Source organism: Numida meleagris, chromosome Z, assembly GCF_002078875.1.
Source record: "Numida meleagris isolate 19003 breed g44 Domestic line chromosome Z, NumMel1.0, whole genome shotgun sequence".
NCBI lineage: Eukaryota > Metazoa > Chordata > Aves > Galliformes > Numididae > Numida > Numida meleagris.
Window position 1 is genome coordinate 45,638,676 of NC_034438.1, and position 20,860 is coordinate 45,659,535.

The 20,860-nt window shown below is 42.4% G+C and overlaps 1 protein-coding gene across 4 annotated transcripts in view; it reads right to left on the bottom strand.

Annotated features, from left to right (window-relative positions):
• Positions 1-15,174, bottom strand: part of YTHDC2 (YTH domain containing 2) — a 41,136-nt gene extending 25,962 nt beyond the window's left edge. Inside the window, exons 1-9 of one of the 4 annotated variants that reach the window (XM_021380756.1) lie at positions 14,792-15,170; positions 14,435-14,525; positions 7,767-7,963; positions 5,429-5,628; positions 4,832-4,998; positions 4,498-4,533; positions 3,240-3,342; positions 1,937-2,093; positions 329-436 (exon numbers count right to left, since the gene is read on the bottom strand). In XM_021380756.1, coding sequence (XP_021236431.1) covers positions 329-436; positions 1,937-2,093; positions 3,240-3,342; positions 4,498-4,533; positions 4,832-4,998; positions 5,429-5,628; positions 7,767-7,963; positions 14,435-14,525; positions 14,792-15,011 — 1,279 coding nt within the window. In that variant the 5' untranslated portion in view covers positions 15,012-15,170. Of the gene's footprint in view, positions 1-328; positions 437-1,936; positions 2,094-3,239; positions 3,343-4,497; positions 4,534-4,831; positions 4,999-5,428; positions 5,629-7,766; positions 7,964-14,434; positions 14,526-14,791 lie in introns of all 4 variants that reach the window. The other 3 variants (XM_021380758.1, XM_021380759.1, XM_021380757.1) reach the window with 3 other exon arrangements.

The following is a 20,860-nucleotide window of genomic DNA, read 5'->3' on the forward strand; positions in this document are numbered from 1 at the left end:
ATGTCAACACATCACATCATCTTATTCTGTACTTTTCATGGAGGCAACACACAAAATAACATGCAAATCTACATCATAATATTAGCAAAACATTCATCAACTGAAAGCAAAAAGTATTCCCTGTTGAAAGATTTTTTTAATTAAACAATCAACTTCAATAATATAAACATTACAAGCTTAAAGATACTTGCTAACTTTTTTGATATCTTACTTATCTAACCATTTCTCATTTTATATTCCACCTTTTAAGTACAACGGAATCATCCTGTTTACTTTTTCAAATACTCAGTGAGCCTCATTGCTTGCTCTCACGATTAAGTATACCAACCTTGCTGTTTCTCCTTTTTGTATTTTACCATCTCTTTGCTTGTATACCCAGTGCTTCGTAAAATGTCCTCCAAAAACATTTCTTTAACTTCAAATGGTCTTCCTTGTACTGCAAGTATAGATAACTCATGAAGTGTTAGATGTCCCCTAGTTCTATTGACAATTTTAAAAACGACTTTTTGTAAATATTAAAAAAAATCAATTAAAAAGTTAGAAGATCATTTAAGGAATTATTACCTTCCTTGAAAAAAATCCTTTAAGAATATCTGAGAGTTTGCTTTCTTAAGATTGCTGAGTCACAAAACAAAACAAGATTTAAAAGGGAAATGTCAGTTACGTATACTGCTTTTCATTAACCACTTTAATGCTATCTAAGCATTATAGAAAGAGATCCACATGTTTGACAGCCTATTCATTAAAGTTTTACCAAAGTGAGAAAGAGAAAAACTAGTATTCTTGTTTAAAGAAAAGAATCCACTGTGTAATACTGCCACCTGGATTAGAAACATAATAATAATACAGTTTTAATGTAATATTCCGTAAGACATTTGTCATTTTGTATAAAAACACTTTGCTCAAGACAAGTACACGAGATGCGCAGTTTCTTCAGTTACTACAGCCCTTCTTTGCTAAGTAAGGCTTGACAAGCCAGACATTCCAAATGGTCTTTATCTCCTAAGAATCCCAATTTCTTTTTCAGTATCACTGTTTTCTAAATCATTCTAACACACGTGACAGGACGCTTTTTCAAAGGACAAAAAATTATCTAGATTTCTGGTCCCTCAGTAGTAAGTAGACATTTGCCATAGCTGAATTTACATTACTCACAACTTCCCTGTTCTTCAGGAAGAACTACTTGTATATAGACATTGTTGAAAAATCAAAAGAAGCAGGTCACTCACAGAGGAGACGAGCAAGCCAGGAAAAAAAATGGGAAAAAAAAACACGCATCTCCCACATCTTACCTTTGTTAAAGATCAGTCAAATCAGGTATTAAAATAAAGGTAACTCTTTACACTTGAATGTAATCTAACTATAGATTATTAAGCCTGAACATAAACTATTACGTCTTTTCTCAAATTTTACTTGGATTAACAGTTGATGATTTCCTTTGAAAATAATTAATCACGTGATTAAAAGATGAAAAAAAAATTGCCTAGGTCTGTATTTCTGAAGTGACCAGGTATAGTCGTCTGTGTTTTATCCAGTAACAAACATCAATCTCTGAGGCCTGAAAAACTAAAAAACTTACTGGAATTAGTTAATATCTGTCATACTCTTGCAGACCTCAAGGTCTTAACGTGCTGGCTTTCTCATCCTGGAGACCAGTACATTAAGAACTTTTCCTTTTCTTGAGCTGAATATCAGGGTACAAGGCATCTCTGCACTTACAGTGCTCTGCTTCTAGCGATAAACTACTCCATTCTGAAATAGCTGCACACAGATCTAAAAACACTACGACAGTAAACTTAGAAAAATGCTTGTTCTTGTTGCTTTTTTTTTTTTTTTTTTTAACTCTCACTCAGTGTCCATATTACCCTGTTCAGATTAACTGGTATTAACAGTGGTATACAGGTATACTCAAATATAAGAGTTCGCAAATACTTACTGTGTATTACTGGGCAACTTCCAAAATACTTAATAAAGAGATTCGCATCTAGAGCAGCACTAGAAATGATTAGTTTTAAATTAGTCTGGTTTTGCAATATATCTCTCAGTTTTATTAACAAGAAATCACTGAATCTATCCCTCTCGTGTACTTCATCCTAAAACAGAAGGAAAAAAGAAACCAGTAGATAAACTTTCACAAATATGAACTATTTACAATTTATCTTTCATAGGTACATTGAAGATCATGCATTAAAACGTAGAATTCCAACTTAGTTTAACTAAGCACTTCTCAAAAAAAAAAGTATTCAAGTAAAAAACTTTTTCAAAGTTTCACAAAGATACTAGAGCAGACTGTGCTGTTAACGGACAATGGAGATAACTTGGTTTCAGAGGCCGAATGATCCTAGAGGATCTTAAAGGTCCCTTCCAAAACAAACCATTCTATGATTCTATGAAGTGCATTTCCGAAACTTTTCTAACTCTCTTTGAACAATTATCACCTCCAAGATACTGAAATGAACCACAGTTCCCACAAATCTTATTTTAATAAACTCTTCCGAGTTGAAGCATTTAAAAGAATATATAATATCACATAATCAGAAAATAAATTTGGATGCTTAGGTCCATTAAGTCACCTACAAAACTTAACATCAGTTAAGGCATGTGATTAAAACAATTATTTACTTGGCGTGTTTTGTTTTCTTTCACATTATGAATTTATCAAGCAGGAAGCCAAACACTTTAAGTTGAAAGCAAGAACATGTAACATTCTTATACTTTCAGTAAACAGGCGAGTACCTAGAATTATTTTGATTTTTCTGTTTTCAACAGTGGAAAAATTTTTCAAGGTGATTATATACTCTGCTTCCACTGAGCTCCAGGATGGGAACTATACAACTCCTTATTTTGAAAACTTTTGTGCTAACAAGTGGACTGCTAAACTGGTACTGGAAAAATAAGTATGTGACACAAGAAATTCTGACAGATCCACAATAAATCATGTATACATATGCCTAAAGCTTCCCTGTTTTCTGACAAAAAAAACAAGGGAAGTATTTAGACATCTGTCCTTCACAACTGCTTCATCATTCCAGAATTAAATGCTATCATGAGCATAAAAATAGGATACTTTTACCAAAAAAGTACACATTCCACGAGTAAAAACTTAGTAAGTACAGAAAAAATGTTAATTCAGATTCTGCCCAAACAAAAACACTTCATATGCTTAGTTAATCAAGAACACAAATTTCACAAGTAATACATGTTGCTTCACCTCACATGAAATACAACAGGATTCTTACCACAATAACATGCGTTACTGTTGATAGAGCACTGTCTCCTGCCATTAGTGTGCGAAGTAGTATGCCATTAGTGCAAAACGTTAACAGTGTCCTTGGAGAAACCCTATTGAACAGTTTATAAAGATACTTCAAACTTGCACCACTCAAATGCAAATTACCTTTTCATTACTTATTAAAAACTAAAGGATTTAACAGCTATTCACCAGAACTGGAATTAGATTACAGTTATCTCACCAAGTAATTCAACCATACTGAATGTTTTTATACTACCCTTATTTGCAGAGAACACATGCAGAATTCCGGTGCTTATATTCCAAAACTTCAGACACTGGATTCATGTTTAAATAAATATATCAGCAAATAAAAAAGAACTCTGAGACCCTCCATGTGGAAGATTTGCACGGATTACTTTGCAAAAACAGTTTCCAGTTTTTCAACTTATACTTGGGACTGCATTATTTGCACTTGCCTATACTTGACTGAAACACATAAAATCCAGCTGATCCTTTCCAAATATATCCATTTTTCCACTAAAAGTTTCAAAATCTGTTAAAAGCTACTGTTTTAGTAGCTGTGGGAATTGTGCAAAATCAGCTGTTGCCACTACTTTCTCTAGTACTGATAGTTTAAGTTCTGAAAACTTCCTTACTATCATACTCTACAGTTCTTTTCTTGAAGGCACATGAATTCTCTACTTATCATACACTTTCCAACTTTGGAATTCATCCCTCCTTTCAAAAATTCCCCTACATCCTACTGAATTTAAGGAACATATCCAAGATGGATTCCTCTTCAGTAGCCTCCTCTAGAAATCATGACTGCTACCTAACGCTTCATAAGATCAAAACAACAGAGCACTTGTGTTATTATTTCTTTATTGTTGCTCTTCTAACCAGTGTTGGAAATATCGATCTCTCTCTCAAAAAAAAAAAAAGAAAGAATAAGGTTCTTAAGGAAGATTTTCCATACATCCAATAGTTCTTCTACCTAGATCTGACCTATAGTTTGCTCTTACTTAGCTACTGAAATACTCCCACATTCAACCACCCACCTCATTTGCAATTAATCTTTTTCTAGCTCTTTACATCTCTTAATAGGCTTCTAAGCTTTTGCAGACATACTTAAATTCTTTTTTACTTTCATTAGCTATGTGTTATCTTCATTCACACGTGCAACAGAGCCAGACATATCCTTTGCCTTTATATCTGCTACAAACTGTCACTGTAAAATTTCTGTTAAAGCACTCTAGTTCTCTTACCTATTGTCAAAGCTTGTGGAACTTTTCAGTCTATGACTGGGGAGAAAAAAGGAGAGGAAAACATACACTTGATCTGAAAGCAATACAAGAGATTTCTCTCTCCCCACAAATAGAAGTCACATGAATATGTCTCTGATTCACTTACATAAGAAAGCTTACTACTTGATACCACAACCTGTAGAAGGAAATCTGTCTTCTGCAAATATTCCACTGCCCAAAACAATACATCCTACCTATAATTTATACAGTTTTTTATGTTGTAACCCCCAAAACACTGTAGCTTTAACATATATATGAACACAAGATCAACTGCCTAAAGAAATGTTGTTAATACCTGCTTTCTAATCGGATCTGATAACCAACTGTCTGTCCAACCTTTTCTCTTCTTTCTGCTGCCACTCTTTCAGCCACAGCAATAACTGCCAAACGTCTTGGCTGAGTGCAAAATATACGACAGGGAATTCCATTTTTGTAGCAGTCATCAAGAAGGAACTGAGGAATCTATAAAAAAAGTTTTTGAAGTACTTGTTAGTTTAATGAAGCTACAGGTGTTTGGTTTTTTTTAAACAATGAAGCAACTTAATTATATCTGAATATTATACAGATTGCAAAACCTTCACAATATTCTAGTCTAAGTCCAGAACTAGCAATAGAAGAACAACCAAACAATAATAGCTCCATTATTTTAAATAAATTATTTTAATGAAAAGCTAGTATTTAATCAGAAAATTATGTAGAATCTTTTATATTTTTAATAAGTATCTGCTGGCTTAGTGTTTTAATTCACTTCCTTGCATTTCAAATACAATACCTTACTATAAAGGAAAACAAGTTTAAAAATTAGCATAATGATATCCCTTATATAAACATTTTCTAGAATTGCATTAGTTTCATATAAATACTGACATCATTTACTTTAAAAAAAACATACTTGAGTAGTTTTTCCTGATCCAGTCTCTCCTATAATGAGAACAACTTTATTTTCCTTTATTATTTTGACAATTTCCTCCTTCTTTTCAAAAACTGGCAATGATTGCCTAGAAGAGTCATACTCCGACTCCCCCCTTTTCCGTGGGACTTGAGGAATACCACTGCCAAGCCGTCCACTTGTCTTCCCAACCTCTTTGTTTTCTGCAGAGAGAGCATAACAATTCAGCTATAGATACAAATGAATTGCTACAAAAGAAAATCATTAAAATACCATTTAACTCTCACATACAAAAATGAATACTCCTGACTTGGTATGCATCCCCTACAGATAAAGTAATGAATCCATCACATATTTGAAAGAAATATTCATAATACTGTGTTCTGTTATGGTGTTTGAAATAAGTATTGTTCACAGGAATTACTACTTCCAAACATATTTTGAACAAAACCAGACTTCTCCGTTGCACTACTCAGAAAAGGTCTGGAAGAGAAACAAAAAGAGAAACAGAAAGTGAACTCCAAGGAAAAAAAAAAACAGACTGGTTTATTTTCTTGGCTTTTGATCACATTTACACCTCCACAGTTTGCCTAGAAACATTCACCGTGGAGCTAAATAAATAGAACTCTTAAGATATTCCACACTGGAAAATGAGAGTTTTCTCAGTATAGCTTTGGGGGATTCTCTTGCAATCCTGGGTCCAGTCCTGTCCAGTGCCTTTATCAACAACCTGGATAAAGGGATAAAATAAACCCTTAGTAAGTCTGATGATTTAAAATTGGGAGGAGTGGCTGACACAACAGAAGGCTGTGCTGCCATTCAGTGAGACCTGGACAGGCTGGAAAATTGGGCAGAAAGGAACCTTAAGAAGATCAGCATGGGCAAGTGTAGAGCACTATACTTGGGGAGGCATAACTGTACGCATCAGTATGAGTTAGGGGCTGAAATGCTAGAAAGAAGATCTGCAGAGAAGGACATGGATGTCCTGGTGGACAGCAGGTCAACCATGAGCCAGCTGAGTGTCCTTGTGGCCAAGAAGGCCAATGGTATCATAAGGTGGATTAAAAAGAAGGGTGCTTTAGAAGCAATGTGAGACTACATGATCTCCAGAGGTCCCTTCCAACTCCTTACAATTCTGTTACTCTGAGAGTTCTGAGTAAAAAAAAAAAAAAACTTGACCGTGATTCATATCCACTCTTTCACATTCTCCCTGGTCTGCTATTACCTCATTTCAGTAAGTCTTGTTTTACGTGATGTTCTAGTCTGTAAGACTGATCTAGGTCCCTACGCCTAGACAGCACACTACCACAGACTAGAAAGCAAGGCTTAAGTATTCAAAGAAGCTGCAAGCCTTCAGAACTACTTCAAATTCAGCATCATAAATGCTATTCTAAAATCCTTTTTTTTTTTTTCCAGAAGAATAAAAAGCTTGTTGTAAATCCAATGACATATACATAACATGATTAACAGGCATACACATTTAATTGCAAGAAATATTGCCTTACCAAGACAGACACAGCCTAACAGTTTTAAAAAACCTAAAAACCTGAAGAACTAACCTACTGGAGAACTGAAAAATCGTATAAAGAGAACTCAAAAAAGAAGTACTTTGAGCACAAACCATCATAAACCTGAAACACTCCATGAAAAAGAGAAGAGTGGTAAAAGCATTTTATGTGTACTGCACCAATCTTTGTGCATAGAAGCATAACAGAATCCTTACATAAACTGTTAAAGCAAACATCTTATTCAAAGCATTCTGTCTAAGCACACAACACATCAGAAGTATGTCTTCCAATGAACTCTTTCGTGTTCTGAAAAATCAGTCTGGACAATAAGCTCTGAGGGATCATGTCTACTGCTAAAAGGCAAAACAAAACACATCTTGTTTTATCAAAAATGGAAATTTCTATAAGCAGAACAAGCAGCCTTATGTTCTCACAGGGTGTTCTTACAGAGTGACCTTGATAGCATTTCTCTCTTCAACTCCACCTTCAGGATGCGTATGATCTCCCAGATATGAAAAATGTCCTTTCAAGTAAATTTGTGTTGAACTGGCTGGATTCAGAAGTAACTTGGCATAGGCAAGACATAAAAATATGAGTGGTATGAATGCCTAAGTTACACTTTCTCGTGAAACCAGTTTGAAAACATGCTATATTAAGAATTAAGGATGAAAAAAAATTAACACCTTCATCTGGGCTGGAAGACCAGAAGTTGGTACTCAAGATGAGGTGGAAATCAATGTGGTTTTTTTGTGTGGTTCCGTTGTGGTGATTGCTATCTTTTGTGGATATCTTCCCTAAGCAGTACTAATGCTCAAGTCATACACAACACGTACCAGTTTCAAGTGCAAATGCATTTCCTCGCCGAGTCTTTGGTAGAAGTTCTATTCGTTCTTTATTTGTGAGAGGAAATCTATGAATTAAACTGTGAACAGCCTGCTTCGTTCTGGGAGTCAAACAACAAGTCATTTCTGCATGAGCTACTTCCGATCCATTCTTTTTCCTGACAGTTAAATATCGATTTAATCCTTTTCTGAGAAAGAAAAAAAATTATAAAAGTAATCTATTCACCTCTATGTAAAGATCTTTGACTAGAAGTGTTTCAAAACAGCTGTCAGATTAGTTTCAAACCAAACATATAAACAGAAATTTCCAAATAGCATCTTATGCACTATAACACATCTAAGAAAAGGGTTCTCAGTATGCAACATCAAAACCACTATTACCATAAGTCAGTGCAACATACTGCAAAATTGGGATGCCTATGCCCAGCACAACCTCACAGTCTCTATAATGTAATACTGTTTTGCTGACTTTCTTTTAAATGAACAATATATTCACTTCCTACAAGATAGCAAGCCCCATCAATCACTGTATCAATCAATACTGAGAGGTATTACACAGAATTGATTTACAGAAACATGTAAGAGACTCAGAGGTTAAAGAAAATCACTGAGTAAAAGTAACAGAAAAACAAGAAGTCCTCTATAAATATTCCAAGCCTTAAACAATCCAGAAAAAAAAAATTAATTTAATATCCGGTAAACATAAAAGACATCTGCAGTGGTTACACACTGATGGCAAGTTAAACCCCACCACACTGCCCTCACTCTCCCTATTCAAAAGAACAAGAGGGATGGGTTGAGATAAGGATAGTTTAATGAGAGAAAAAGAAATGCCAAGAGAGAAAACACATACCTTCTACTTTACATCAGCAAGCCATGTTCAGCCACATCTTGGAAAGCAGGGCCTCAATATGCACTCCAAGCCCTCCCCAAAATCCCCTCCATCTTTTGTTGACCCCTCTGCAACCCCTGCTATCCCTCAGCCTGTAGGCTTTGGGCACACTGGAGAGAGTCTGGGAGCTGCCAGAACTGACCAGCAGCAGCCCAGGCCAGTCCCATGCCAGCCACAGATGAGGAGCAGAGCACAGCGTGGCCATGGCAAACAGTAACACCATCCCTGCCAGCGCAACGTCCACCTCTAAACCCATGCCATTCACCTCATGCTCAGGAATACATATGTCTAGCCTTTTGGCTTGCCTGGGTTGCATTGAGAAAAGAGGAACTGTCCTGTGCCTTTTTTATATACACACACAATTTTTATTAAAACAGAAAAGAGCAGAAACATGAAACTAGTTTTGGAATTATTTCTAATTTGAAATAGATATTAATCCTAAGCTCTTGAAATATATACTGATTTTCTTCTTGTACTTCACTTGTATTTTATATATTGCTTTCACATGAAGTGGCCATTAATTACAGAATTCAGCAAATTTACAAATTCTGAGAAAAAGTGAATAAATGCAGGAATAATGTGCATCCCCTGTAAATCCACCTTTAGCATGACTGGATTAGCAAACTGATACATGCTTGTTTTGGTGATTATTACTGCCCCCATGTAGTCAAGAACAGCTGAAACAACATTCAAATACATATTGCAAAACTAAATAAAAACATATTACAAATTATTTTATACTTTTTGTGAGCTTCTTGAAAATTACAAAATTTGTCAGCATTGCATGAGTACTCCAGATACTTCTTCTGTAGTGAATATGTTAACTTATTTTATGAAATAACACAAGCCTAATTTGAATAATTAAATAAGAAAACTTGCCTTTCTCCTTAATAAATAAATGCGCATCTTCACAGCCACACAGATATACAGGTAGGTAGGCTGAAATATCATTATCTGAAATCACTGTGTTTCACTTGCTAAGTGGCACGAGCACGTATAACATGCAATACACGCAGATTTCAATTCAATTGAGCATGGTGGCACGAGGAACAGCCAGCACTGTACTGCACCCTCCTCTCCACAGCATTCCATTGTCACCTATGCATTCTGCAGTTGAGCTATGTGCAACCGACTCACAATCATTTGAAGCATCAAGGCTGGAAAAGAACTCCAAGATCATTCAGTCCAACTGTCCACCTATCACCAATATTTCCCACTAAACCATGTCCCTCAGTACAACATCTAAATGTTTATTGAACACCTCCAGGGATGGTGACTCCATCCTGGGCAGCCCAATCCAGTGCTTAACGGTCCAAACTTCTTTTGGAGAAGTTTTCCTAACACCAAACTGAATCTCCCCAGCACAACTTGAGGCCATTCCCTCCAGTCCTATCACCAGTTACATAGGAGAAGAGGCCGACCTCCACTTCACCATAACTTCCCTACATGTAGTTGTAGAGAGTGATAAGGTCTCCCCTGAGCCTTCTCTACTCCAGACTGAACAACCCCAGTTCCCTCAGACTTCCCTCATAAGACATGTACTCCAGACCTCTCACCAGCTTCGTTGCCCTTCTCTGAACACACTTCAGGGCCTCAATGTCTTTCTTGCAGTGAGGTGTCCGAAACTGAACACAAGGGGCAGCCTCACCAGAGCTGAGTACAGAGGGATGATCACTTCCCTGCTCCCGCTGGCAACATTATTTCTGACACAACCCAGTGTGGGAAAACAAAGACATTCTCGCTTTGATGAACAAAAGACCCTGGGATGAGTAAAGAAGCTCAGCAGCTACTTGTGCCAGACGTTAAACTTAGCTCGTACACGTGACCAAGGAGTTGTTGCGCAGGTATAAAAGGATGTAAGAACGTACAATAAAGGTCTTCATCCGGCACTAGCAACAGAGTTTGAGCCTCAATTGCCGCAAGCCAGGATACCACTGGCTTTCTTGGCCACCTGGGCATGCTGCTGGCTCATGTTCAGCCAAGCGTCAACCAATACTCCCAGGTCCATTTCCTCTACACAGTTTTCCAACAACTCTGCCCCAAGCCTGTAGAGTTGCCTGCACGACACAGCACTTGCTCGTGTTGAACTTCATATCACCAACTTCAGCCCAGCTACTCAGTACCCTCTGTAGTAGGGCCTTCCTACCCCCAGGCAGATCGACACTTCCTCCCAGTTTGGTGTCATCTGCAAACTTACTGAGGGTGCATTCAATGCCCTCATCCAGGTCATCAATGAAGATACTAAATAGAATAGGCCCCAGTACCAGCCCCTGGAGAACACCACTCATGACCAGTCGCCAGCTGGATTTAGCTCCACTCACCACCACTCTCTGGGCTGGGCAATCCAGCCAGTTCTTTATCCAGCAAAGAGTATACCTGTCCAGACCATAGGCTGCCAGCTTCTACAGGAGAATACTGTGGGAGACCATATCAAACACTTTGCTGAAGCCTAGGTAGATTACAACAGCCTTTCCCTCATCCACCAGGCAGGTCACTCAATCATAGAAAGAGATCAGATTCATCAAGCAGGACCTGCCTCTCATGAATGCGTGCTGGCTAGGCCTGATCCCCCAGTTGTCCTACACATGCTGTGCGATCTCAAGATGATCTGCTCCATAACCTTTCCTGGCACTGAGGTCAGTCTGATAGTTCTGTAGTTCCCCAGATCCTCCTCATGACCCTTCTTGTAGATGGGAGTCACACTGGCATGCCTCCAGTCCTCTGGGACCTCACCAGATGACCAGGAACACTGACAGATGATGGAAAGCGGCTTGGCTATCACCTCTGCCAGCTCCCTCAGCATCCTTGGGTGGATCCCATCTGGCCTCATGGACTCATAACAGTCCAGGTGGAGTAGTTGGTCTCTAACTGTTTCCACCTGAGTTGTGGGGGGTTTATTCTGCTCTCCATCCATGACTTCCATGTCAGGAGGTAGAGTACTATGAGGATAATTGGTATGACTTTAAAGACAGATATAAAGAAGACATTGAGAACCTCAGCCTTTTCCTTATCCTCAGTGGTCAAGTTCCCCACTGCATCCAGGAAAGCACTGAGATTCTCCTTAGCTCTCCTCTTATTGTCAATATATTTGTAAGAAAGTTTTTTGTTCTTCTTTACCCCAACAGCCAAGTTCAGTCAAAGCTGGGCTTCTGCCTTTCTAATTTTCTCCCTGCACATCCTAACAACTTCTTTGTACTTTCCCAGAGTTGTCTGTCCCTTCTTCCACAGGAGGTCAATTCTCTTTTTCCCCTGGAGCCTCAGGAAAAGCTCCCTGTTCATCCACAGCAGTCTTCTTCCCCACTGGCTCATCTTGCAGCACAGAGGAACAGCCTGTTTCTGCACCTTTAAGACTTCCTTCTTGAGGAGCGACCAGCCTACCCAGACCCCTTTACCCTTCAGGACTGAATCTCAAGGGACTCTCCCTACCAGTGCCCTGAACAGTTTGAAGTCTGCCCTCTGGAAGTCCAAGGTAGCAGTTTTCACCAAGAATCAAGATCTCTACCATTTTGTGGTCATTCTGCACATGACAGCTCTCAACATCCACCATTCTTCCACCATTTCTTCTCTGTTTGTGAACAGCAGGTCTAGCAGGGCACATCGCCTTTTAAGCTCTCTTACCAGCTGCATCAGGAAATATTGCGCCTGGAAAACATTGCTAAAAATAACATAATAATGTAAAAAGTTTATGATCACATGGGGCCACAATATTAGCTATCCAGGGCCACGTGCAGCCCAAATGTTGAACACACCTGATTTAGAACATTTGTATCCTCTGACCATCATTACTTCCCACATAAAGGTGTATACTTTTTCATCAACAAGGTTCCCTGTCCATTAACAAATATATACATACAATATTCCCACCATGTGGGCCTCTCTCAAAATGCCCGGAGAACTGGCAATGATTCAGGCCTCATCCACCAAGGTGGTGGCTCAGGACAGGAGCAACACTGTATTGGATTACTGAACGCCAACACTAGCTTAAGTCATTGCTTCACCCACCTGACTTCCTGCAAAGCTGACCTGTCACCAGCTCTTCAGTGCCTTCCCATGACATGTAGCTCAGAAAACAGATTAGTTTTTCTCAAGGCTCCATGAGGCACATACCTGACATCCCCATCCTTTCACATCATCAACCAAGTGAAGCAAAGACTGCCTCAAAAGGGTCTGCCTCTTCCCAAGGCAGGAGCAACCTACCTTCCCCAGCCTCTTCCCTAAGGGGACTTTGCCTCCTCCTACATGTGTGGGGGCTTTGTTGGAGCAGGGACAAGGCAATTCCCAGCCCTTTTGCCCACCAGGAGTCTGCCGGTTGGAGAGAGCCTTGGTAATCTGCCAGCACGACCCAGCAGTAGTACCAGCCAATCCTTTTCTAGCCACAGGTGTAGAGCACAGCACTGCACGGGCTGCAATTGGGAAAGTTAACTTTGACCCAGACAGATCCAGTACAACACTCCAGTCCTCTTAATTGCCCCTGTTCAGCTACCCATAGCACAGTTGTATGTACATATTATTGTATTGGGTTTATGCAGCAAGGTTTTGGTAGCAGGGGGGCTTCTGTGAGCAGAACTAGCAGCTGCCCCATGTCAGATCAGAGCCAGCTCCAGAAGCTCCAAAATGGACCCACCACTGCCAGAGCTGAGCCATGACTGATGCTGGGTGTGCTCTGGGAGAGCAGATTTAAGAGAACAAAAACTGTTGCATGACAGCAGTTGGGAGAGAGGAGTGAGAAATCTAAGAGAAACAGCCCTAAAAGCACCAAGGTCAGTACAGGAGGTGCTCCAGGTGTACAGCCCAGCTTGATGAGCTGCAGCCTGTGGGAAGGCCACGCATGATCAGTTCAGGAAGGATGGCATCCCATGGGAGGGGCCCCATGTGGAGCAGGAGCACAGAGCAAACATGGAAGAGTGGTAGAGACAAAGCAGCCTCCATTCTCTATTCACTTGATTTGCATGTGGGGAGGAGGAAAGAGAATTGAGAGTGACACTGGAGTCTGGGAAGAATGAGGTATGGGAAAGATTTTTAGTTTTAGTTCTCACTGCCTTACTCTCTTATTAATTAGCATTAATTAATTAGATTAATTAATCTTCCACAAGTCTGCTCTACATGACATAGTTCCAAGAATCAGCATTTTACACTCTTTTAAGAAGGATCATGCAGTACCACCAAAAATGAGTAACAGCCAGTGATACTATGGTTTTACAATAGCTTGCACATACAAAAGTCAGATATGACATTCCATCTATCCAAGCTCTTCCTGTATCTTTCCCTTTTCTATTGCTTTTCCACCTTAACTTCCCTGGCAACTGGATTCTCGGCTTTTATATATAAGCTCATATGGTCAATAAACACCAACTTCTAATTTAAAAGATCACAGGAGGATAAAAGGAAAGGGGAAAAAAACATACCGTTAACACTTGCCTGTGGGCCCCTTCCTCTCTTTTAGAGGACTCTTCTATGCTGCATTTTATCCAAAAAGTAATCAGACTCTACTCAAAACTCTTGGACATAACAGTGGCATAGGTAACACAAAGCAGAACTGGGTGAGGACTTAATGAACTCATGAAATCCACAAGACAGTAACATGACAAGCCACCTCAAATAAAGCATGCCAAGAGTTTTGTTAACTTAAACAAAGTGCAAAGATACTTATTTCATATTTCCTTCCAGACTTACTACGTCCTCTAACAATGCAGGATACACTAGATCACGTGTAGCACTTTATAGTTAAGTTTCCATGTATTTGTGGCAAACAAAACCGCCCACTCACCCTTTACTTTTAGATATCAAACCAAGAGACTGACACAGTCGGTGAACAAAGGCTCTCTCGGTAGAAGTAAAAGATGAAGGAAACGCCATCTCTGCAAAGATAACAAGAGGAAAACAAACGTATGCTACTCCCGACACGTTATCTCGAAGTCGCGAGCTCTCTGAGCCCCTCGTGTTTACGTCCCCTTGCGGAAGGGCCGCTCTCTCCCCCCGCCGGTCCGCGGCAAGTCGAGACACCGCACCCGCGTAGGACGCAAACGAGCGCTGCCACCCGCGACGGCCCGCAGGCCTGGGCCCGCGCCCCGCGGACACGACAGCGCCACCCGCCCTCGAGCCCTTGGCTGCGCTGCCGCCCCACCTTGATCATCACTGTACCAGAACCGCTCCAGCGCCAGATTCACCGCGATCTCCACTTCCTCGGCGACGCGGGCATCCCTCAGCGTCTTGCCGCGGCTGCGGCCCGAGGCGGAGGAGGAAACGGCGGAGGGTGAAGCAGCGGAGCAGGCAGTCGCGGAGGCAGAGGCGTCCCCTGCGGCCCCGTCGAGCTGCTGCGGGGAGGCGCTGCTGGGAGAGGACATGGCTTGCGGCGGAGAGAACGAGCCTCGGTGTCACTGGGAACTGACACGACGCAAACCCCGGCGACAACGAAAGAAGAACAAGTACGCCAGCCACCACCCACGGCCAAACCGTCCCCTGCGCAGCGGGGGGCAGGCAGCGTCGTTACGTCAGTGCGTGAGGCGGGCGCGCGTGAGGAGCCGTTGCGCCCCGCCTCCTGCCCGTAGCCCGTCCTGGGGGGGGGGGGGGGGCGTGTCCGTCCTTCGGGGTAGGGTGGGGCCTTTGGCTGCGGAGGTTGGCTGCGTTGTCTCTTTTACATGCCTGAGAACCCTCCCCTAGGCCGTGGAAAGGCCGCGCTTGGCGGCGGGTGGCTTTTGGTTCGGCCCTTCGAGGCGCTAATCTAGCGCTAGCGCTGGAAACTTAATTAGAGCAGAATGTCTGAAGTGTTCCTTCAGGAGTAAAGCAGCACCAGTATGTGGTGCAGGAGGTGTATTACCGAGGACCGTCGGCACTGATACTTCGCTGAAACTGGGCAGTGTAAGCACCTTGCTAAACTGGGAAAGAGAACAAAAGAGGTCCTTGCTGGTATCTTAAATGCAGTGAGGTGTGCTCATGCAGGCGTCTGTGAAGATGCCTAAGTTTTGGGGCACCGAGGTTAGAATCATAGAATTCTAGAATCTTCGAGTAACCTGAGTTGGAAGGGACCTGTAAGGATCACCGAGTTCAACTCCTGACTCCACGCACGACCACCCAAAATTCAAACTCTATGTCTGAGTGTGTGGACCATACACTCCCGGAATTCTGGCAGCTAAGGGCTACGCCCACTGCCCTGGGGAGTCTGTTCCATGCCTAATGCCCTCTGATGAAGAACCTTTCCCTAACCCTCACCTGCCCCTTCCCTGACACAGCTCCATGCCGTTCCCTCGGGCCCTGTCGCTGTCATCAGAGAGCAGAGCTCAGTGCTGCCCCTCTGCTCCCTGCGAGAAGCTGCAGCCGCCATGAGGCCTCCCCTCAGCCTCCTCTGCGCTGGACTGAACAAACCAGAGGATGTCAGCTGCCCCTCCTACATCTTTCCCTCCAGACTTTTCACCATTATTGTAGTCCTCGTTTGGACAGGTCTTATGTCCTTATATTGTGGCATCCAAACATGCACTCAGTGCTCAAGCTAAGACTGCACCAGTGCAGTGTTGAGTGGGACTATCACTTCCCTCAATTGGCTAGCAATGCCACCCATGCTTGATGCACCCTGGGATGTCGTTGACATACTGGCTGCCAGGGCACACTGTTGAATCATGTTCAAATTGCTGTCAACATAGACCCCCAGATCCTTTTCAGTGTGGCTGCTCCCCAGTCTGTACATATAGCCAGGGTTGCCCCATCCCAGGTGCAGAATCTGTTCTTGTTAAATTTCATGCAGTTGGTGATTTTCCAGCTCTCTAATTTGTCTAGATGTTTCTACAAAGCCTCTCCACCCTCAACAGAATCAACAGGTCCCCATTTATTGTTATCAGCAAACTTGCTCAAAACACCTTCTAGTCATAGAATCATAGAACAGTTTGGGTTGGAATGGACCTTTAAGATCATCTAGTTCCAACCCCCATGCTATAGGCAAGGACACCTCACCTCCCACTAGACCAGGTTGCTCGAACCCCATCCAGCCTGGCCTTGAACGGTTCCAGGGAGGGGACATCCACAGCCTTTCTGGTCAACCTGTTCCAGTGTCTCACCATCATCACAGTAAAGAATTTCTTCCCAATATCTAATCTAAATCTACTCCTTCCAGGTGAAAAGCATTTCCTGTCTTCCTGTCACTACCCAGCCTTCTAAAAAGTCCATCCCCAGCTTTCCTGTAGACCCACTTCAGTTACAGGAAGGCCACTATAAGGTCCCCCTGGAGCCTTCTTTTCTGTAGGCTGAAGAACCTGTACAGTCCAGCCCCTCCATTACTTACAGTGTCATCCCTGTACCTCTCCTGTCCTGCCTGTCTCTTCCAAAAAGCCTGTAACCAGTCGCCAATCTCCTCTCACCAGAATTCACTTACTTCAGTGATGCCATAGCTCTGGGACTGAGCCAAGGCTTCTAGCTCTTCTTGCTTGTTCCTCATGCTGCGTACATGGGTGTTGTAGCATTTCAGATGTGCTTCATTGTACCCAGAACCTTGTGGAGCAGACTGAAGGATCTCACTAGCATACAGTCCCTCTGATTATAGTGAGCCATCCTATAGTTTATCACTACTGGGCCAGGTTTTATCTCTTTCTGTCTTCAAATCTAGTTTAAAGCCCTCTTGATCAGTCCTGCTAACTCCAGTGCAAAAATCCTTTTCTCTTTCTGAGAGAGGTGCATCCCAGCAGGCACCAGTAGGCCTGGTGTCATGTAGACCTTCTCATGATCAAGAAACCCATGAGCTGTCCCATCAAATTCATATCTCTCCAACTAAGGGATAAGGATATGTTGTGGGACCTTGTCAGAGGCCTTGCAGAAGTCCAAGTAAACTACATCAGTTATTCTTCCTCTCTCCACTCCATTGTAGAAGGCTATCAGATTGTCAGGTATGATCTGCCCTTGGTGAAGCCATGCTGGCTGTTTCAGAATAACTCCTCATCTTGCATGTGCCTTGACATAGCTTCCAGGAGGATCTGTTCATGATCTTCCCAGGCACAGAGGTGATGCTCACCAGCCTATTGTTTCCTGGGTCTTCCTTTCTACCCTTTCTAAAAATGTTTCTCTTTTTCCACTCACCAGGGTCTTCACCTGACAGCCATGACTTTTCTTGAACATAATTAACCCCTATTGGTCATTCCTTCCATCACTAAGCAGTGGGGAAAAAAGCAGGAGGAGATGGACACAATGGTGCAATAAGAAAGCTATGACCTAAAATGCTATCAAATATACAAGGTGTGATGAATCACAGAACTGGAATGCTATGAGTGTGAGCTACAAGCTTTTTAGAAGGGATAGGCAGTGCAAGAGGGGTGAGGGAGTTTCCCCCCATGTTAAGAAGTGGATAGATTGCAAAGAGCTGCCTCTGAGAAACAGTCACAAACAGGCTAAGAACTTGTGAGTAAAAATTAGGGAAACAAATCTGCATTTTAAGGAGTGCAGCCTGAATTCATAGCTTCATTGTAGTTATGTTGATAGCATTATGCCAGCAGTTAATTTGTCTCCATGTGTTTAAGACCTGACTTCGTAGAATGTTAGTGAAATAAAGGGAAGCTTAACTCAGTAAACTATTAGTGTCTCAACACATTGTGAAGATGAGTGGGGTGCTGGCACACTGAGCATGATTTAAACTATCTGCTTGTTTTAGATTTTCACTATAAATATGCCTAAAAAAAAACACAGGCTGTGAACAAGTCATTCTCCCCAGAATTCTGATACAAACTGGAGTCAGGATTTAGGTAACAAAATCACCTGAACATCGTAGACTAAAGTGAAGCAGGAGAAAGACTTTATGGACAAGTAGTTGATACCTATATGCTGTATGCTATAACAAGTGCTGCTAACTTGTTGATTGCTATCTGCACTGAGTATACAAAAATAGATTGAAAACTGAACTTTGCCTTAAGTTCAAATCCTGTGCAGACTGGACTTTTCCACAAAAACAGCAAATATGCTTCTGAAAACACTAAATGTGTTTGTGGACAACCCTGAGGTTGCCCTTCAGCTCTGGTCTGTGTGCAAGCAGCAACTCTGGGCAGGATGAGCAGGACGTACTCTCTGGAGCCCGGGATACTCAAACATGTCTGTATCAGTGTCTCACAGGTCATGCCTGGTAGTCTGCCTAGGGCCAGAAGGTAGAAGCATGTGGTAAAGTGCATCATGCCTACTGGTGCTCAAGAGGCTGATTTTTCACAGCAGTAAAGGTGGAGCATGCAGCGTACATTCTCAGAAGAAAAATCTTCCCTTCATTAATGAACATGTGTATCCACAGGGTTAGAATCATAATCATATGGGATTTAACAGTCTTGGGTTTTGGTTGGTTTTCAGTGAGAATTTAACATGTGTTTTGTTATGATTAGCTTCAGTAAATCATCATGAATTTTGAAGTCACAAATTTAAATGTGTTGTATATGGTTTCCATTCAAGAGGTAGTTAGAACAGAGGAGTCAAATAAGCAGCAAAGCAAACAAACTGATCATAACTAACAAACCAAAGGGATTCTTGGGGAAAAAAGAAAAAGAAAAAAGAAAAAAATATGAATTTGGTATGAGTTGTGTGTGAATACCTGTATGTTATTTAATTTATGCATGCATTAAGTGTTTAATGCTTCATCTGTTTTGCCATAAAGCAAAAGAGCCCAGTGCCATATAGATATTGCCATTGTTTTCACCTCTGTAATTTCTCCTTTTGTAGGCAAGGAGACATTATAACTGCAAAGTGTAGTTTTGACAGTCTCCCATCTCTTTAGAAGTAATCTGTCATTTTATCATACTTGCTTCGCAGTGAATATTAATCACTGAGTAATGTAATCCAAGACATAGGCCCACTTCCCATTATGTTTTCTCCTCTCAGGCTTGTAAGAAAGGATCTTAACAAAAAGGTCTGTGCCTATGAGTAGCTTTTGGGACGCTCACGCACGTTTAGTGAGGTGCTTTGCTGCCCACTGAGAACAGGGAGGGGTAATCAGTGCGTGAGCACAGCCCACGCTGCCCATTCTGTACTGCAGCGGGTGTGAGAGGTGGGTTGAGGAGCAGGGTGTGTAAGTGCTGTCCCTCTTTCGTCAGGAGACCTGCTCTCACATTTGTAGTCTGTGAGACTGTGAGTTTAAACATGGTCTCCACCAGGCAGAGGGCTCACCTCAAGAAGACTGTGGCGACCCAGACGGAGGGCCTGCCCAGAGATGTAGCAGTTCAGGTCTCAGGCTGCAGGGAGTGCCTGAGCCTGCTGCTGCCGGGGGAGGGTGGCAGCGATTCCACCTGTGTGAGGTGTGAGCAGGTGGATGAGCTGCTCAGCATGGTAGTGGAGCTCAAGGAGGAGGTAGAGAGATTAAGATCCATCAGGGAATGTGAGCGGGAGATAGACTGGTGGTGTAACTCTCTGCAGGAAAGACGCCGGAGTGAAACCCCTCAGACAGTGGCAGATCCTCTCGCCTGCCATGATCGAGCTGAGGGAAACAAACTGGGAGAAGAGGAGGAATGGAAGCAGGTCCCAGCTCGGCGACGCAGGCAACCCCCATCCCGGCCTACCTCAGTTCCCCAGGTGCCGCTGTGTAACAGGTTTGAGGCCCTGGAACCTGAGAGAGAGGGGAGTGAGGATGCAGGAGGAGCTCCGCCTGCAAGGTTGCCAAAGTTGCCCAAGGTGAGGCGGTCAACTCCACGGCTTGAGACTACCTCTGCCAGGAAGGACAGAAGGGTGATCATCGTAGGCGACTCCCTTCTGAGGGGAACAGAGGGCCCTATATGTCGGCCTGACCCTACCCAGAGAGAGGTGTGCTGTCTCCCTGGGGCTCGGGTCAGGGATATCTCTAGAAAACTCCCCAGTTTGATCCACCCCTCTGATTATTATCCTTTATTAATAGTACAGGCTGGCAGTGATGAGACTGCTGACAGAAGCCTGAAACTTATCAGAAATGACTTCAGGAGACTAGGGCGGTTAGTTCAGGGAATAGGAGTACAGGTGGTATTTTCTTCCATCCCTTCACTGACAGAGAAGGACACTGAAAGGGGCAGGAAAACCCATCTCATAAACACGTGGCTGAGAGGCTGGTGCAAACGCAAGAATTTTGGGTTCTTTGATCACGGGGCGGTTTACTCGGCACCAGGCCTGAGGTCTGCTGATGGGTCCGGCCTGTCTCAAAGGGGGAAATGCATCCTTGCCCAGGAGCTGGCAGGGCTTATAGAGAGGGCTTTAAACTAGAGAGGAAGGGGGAAGG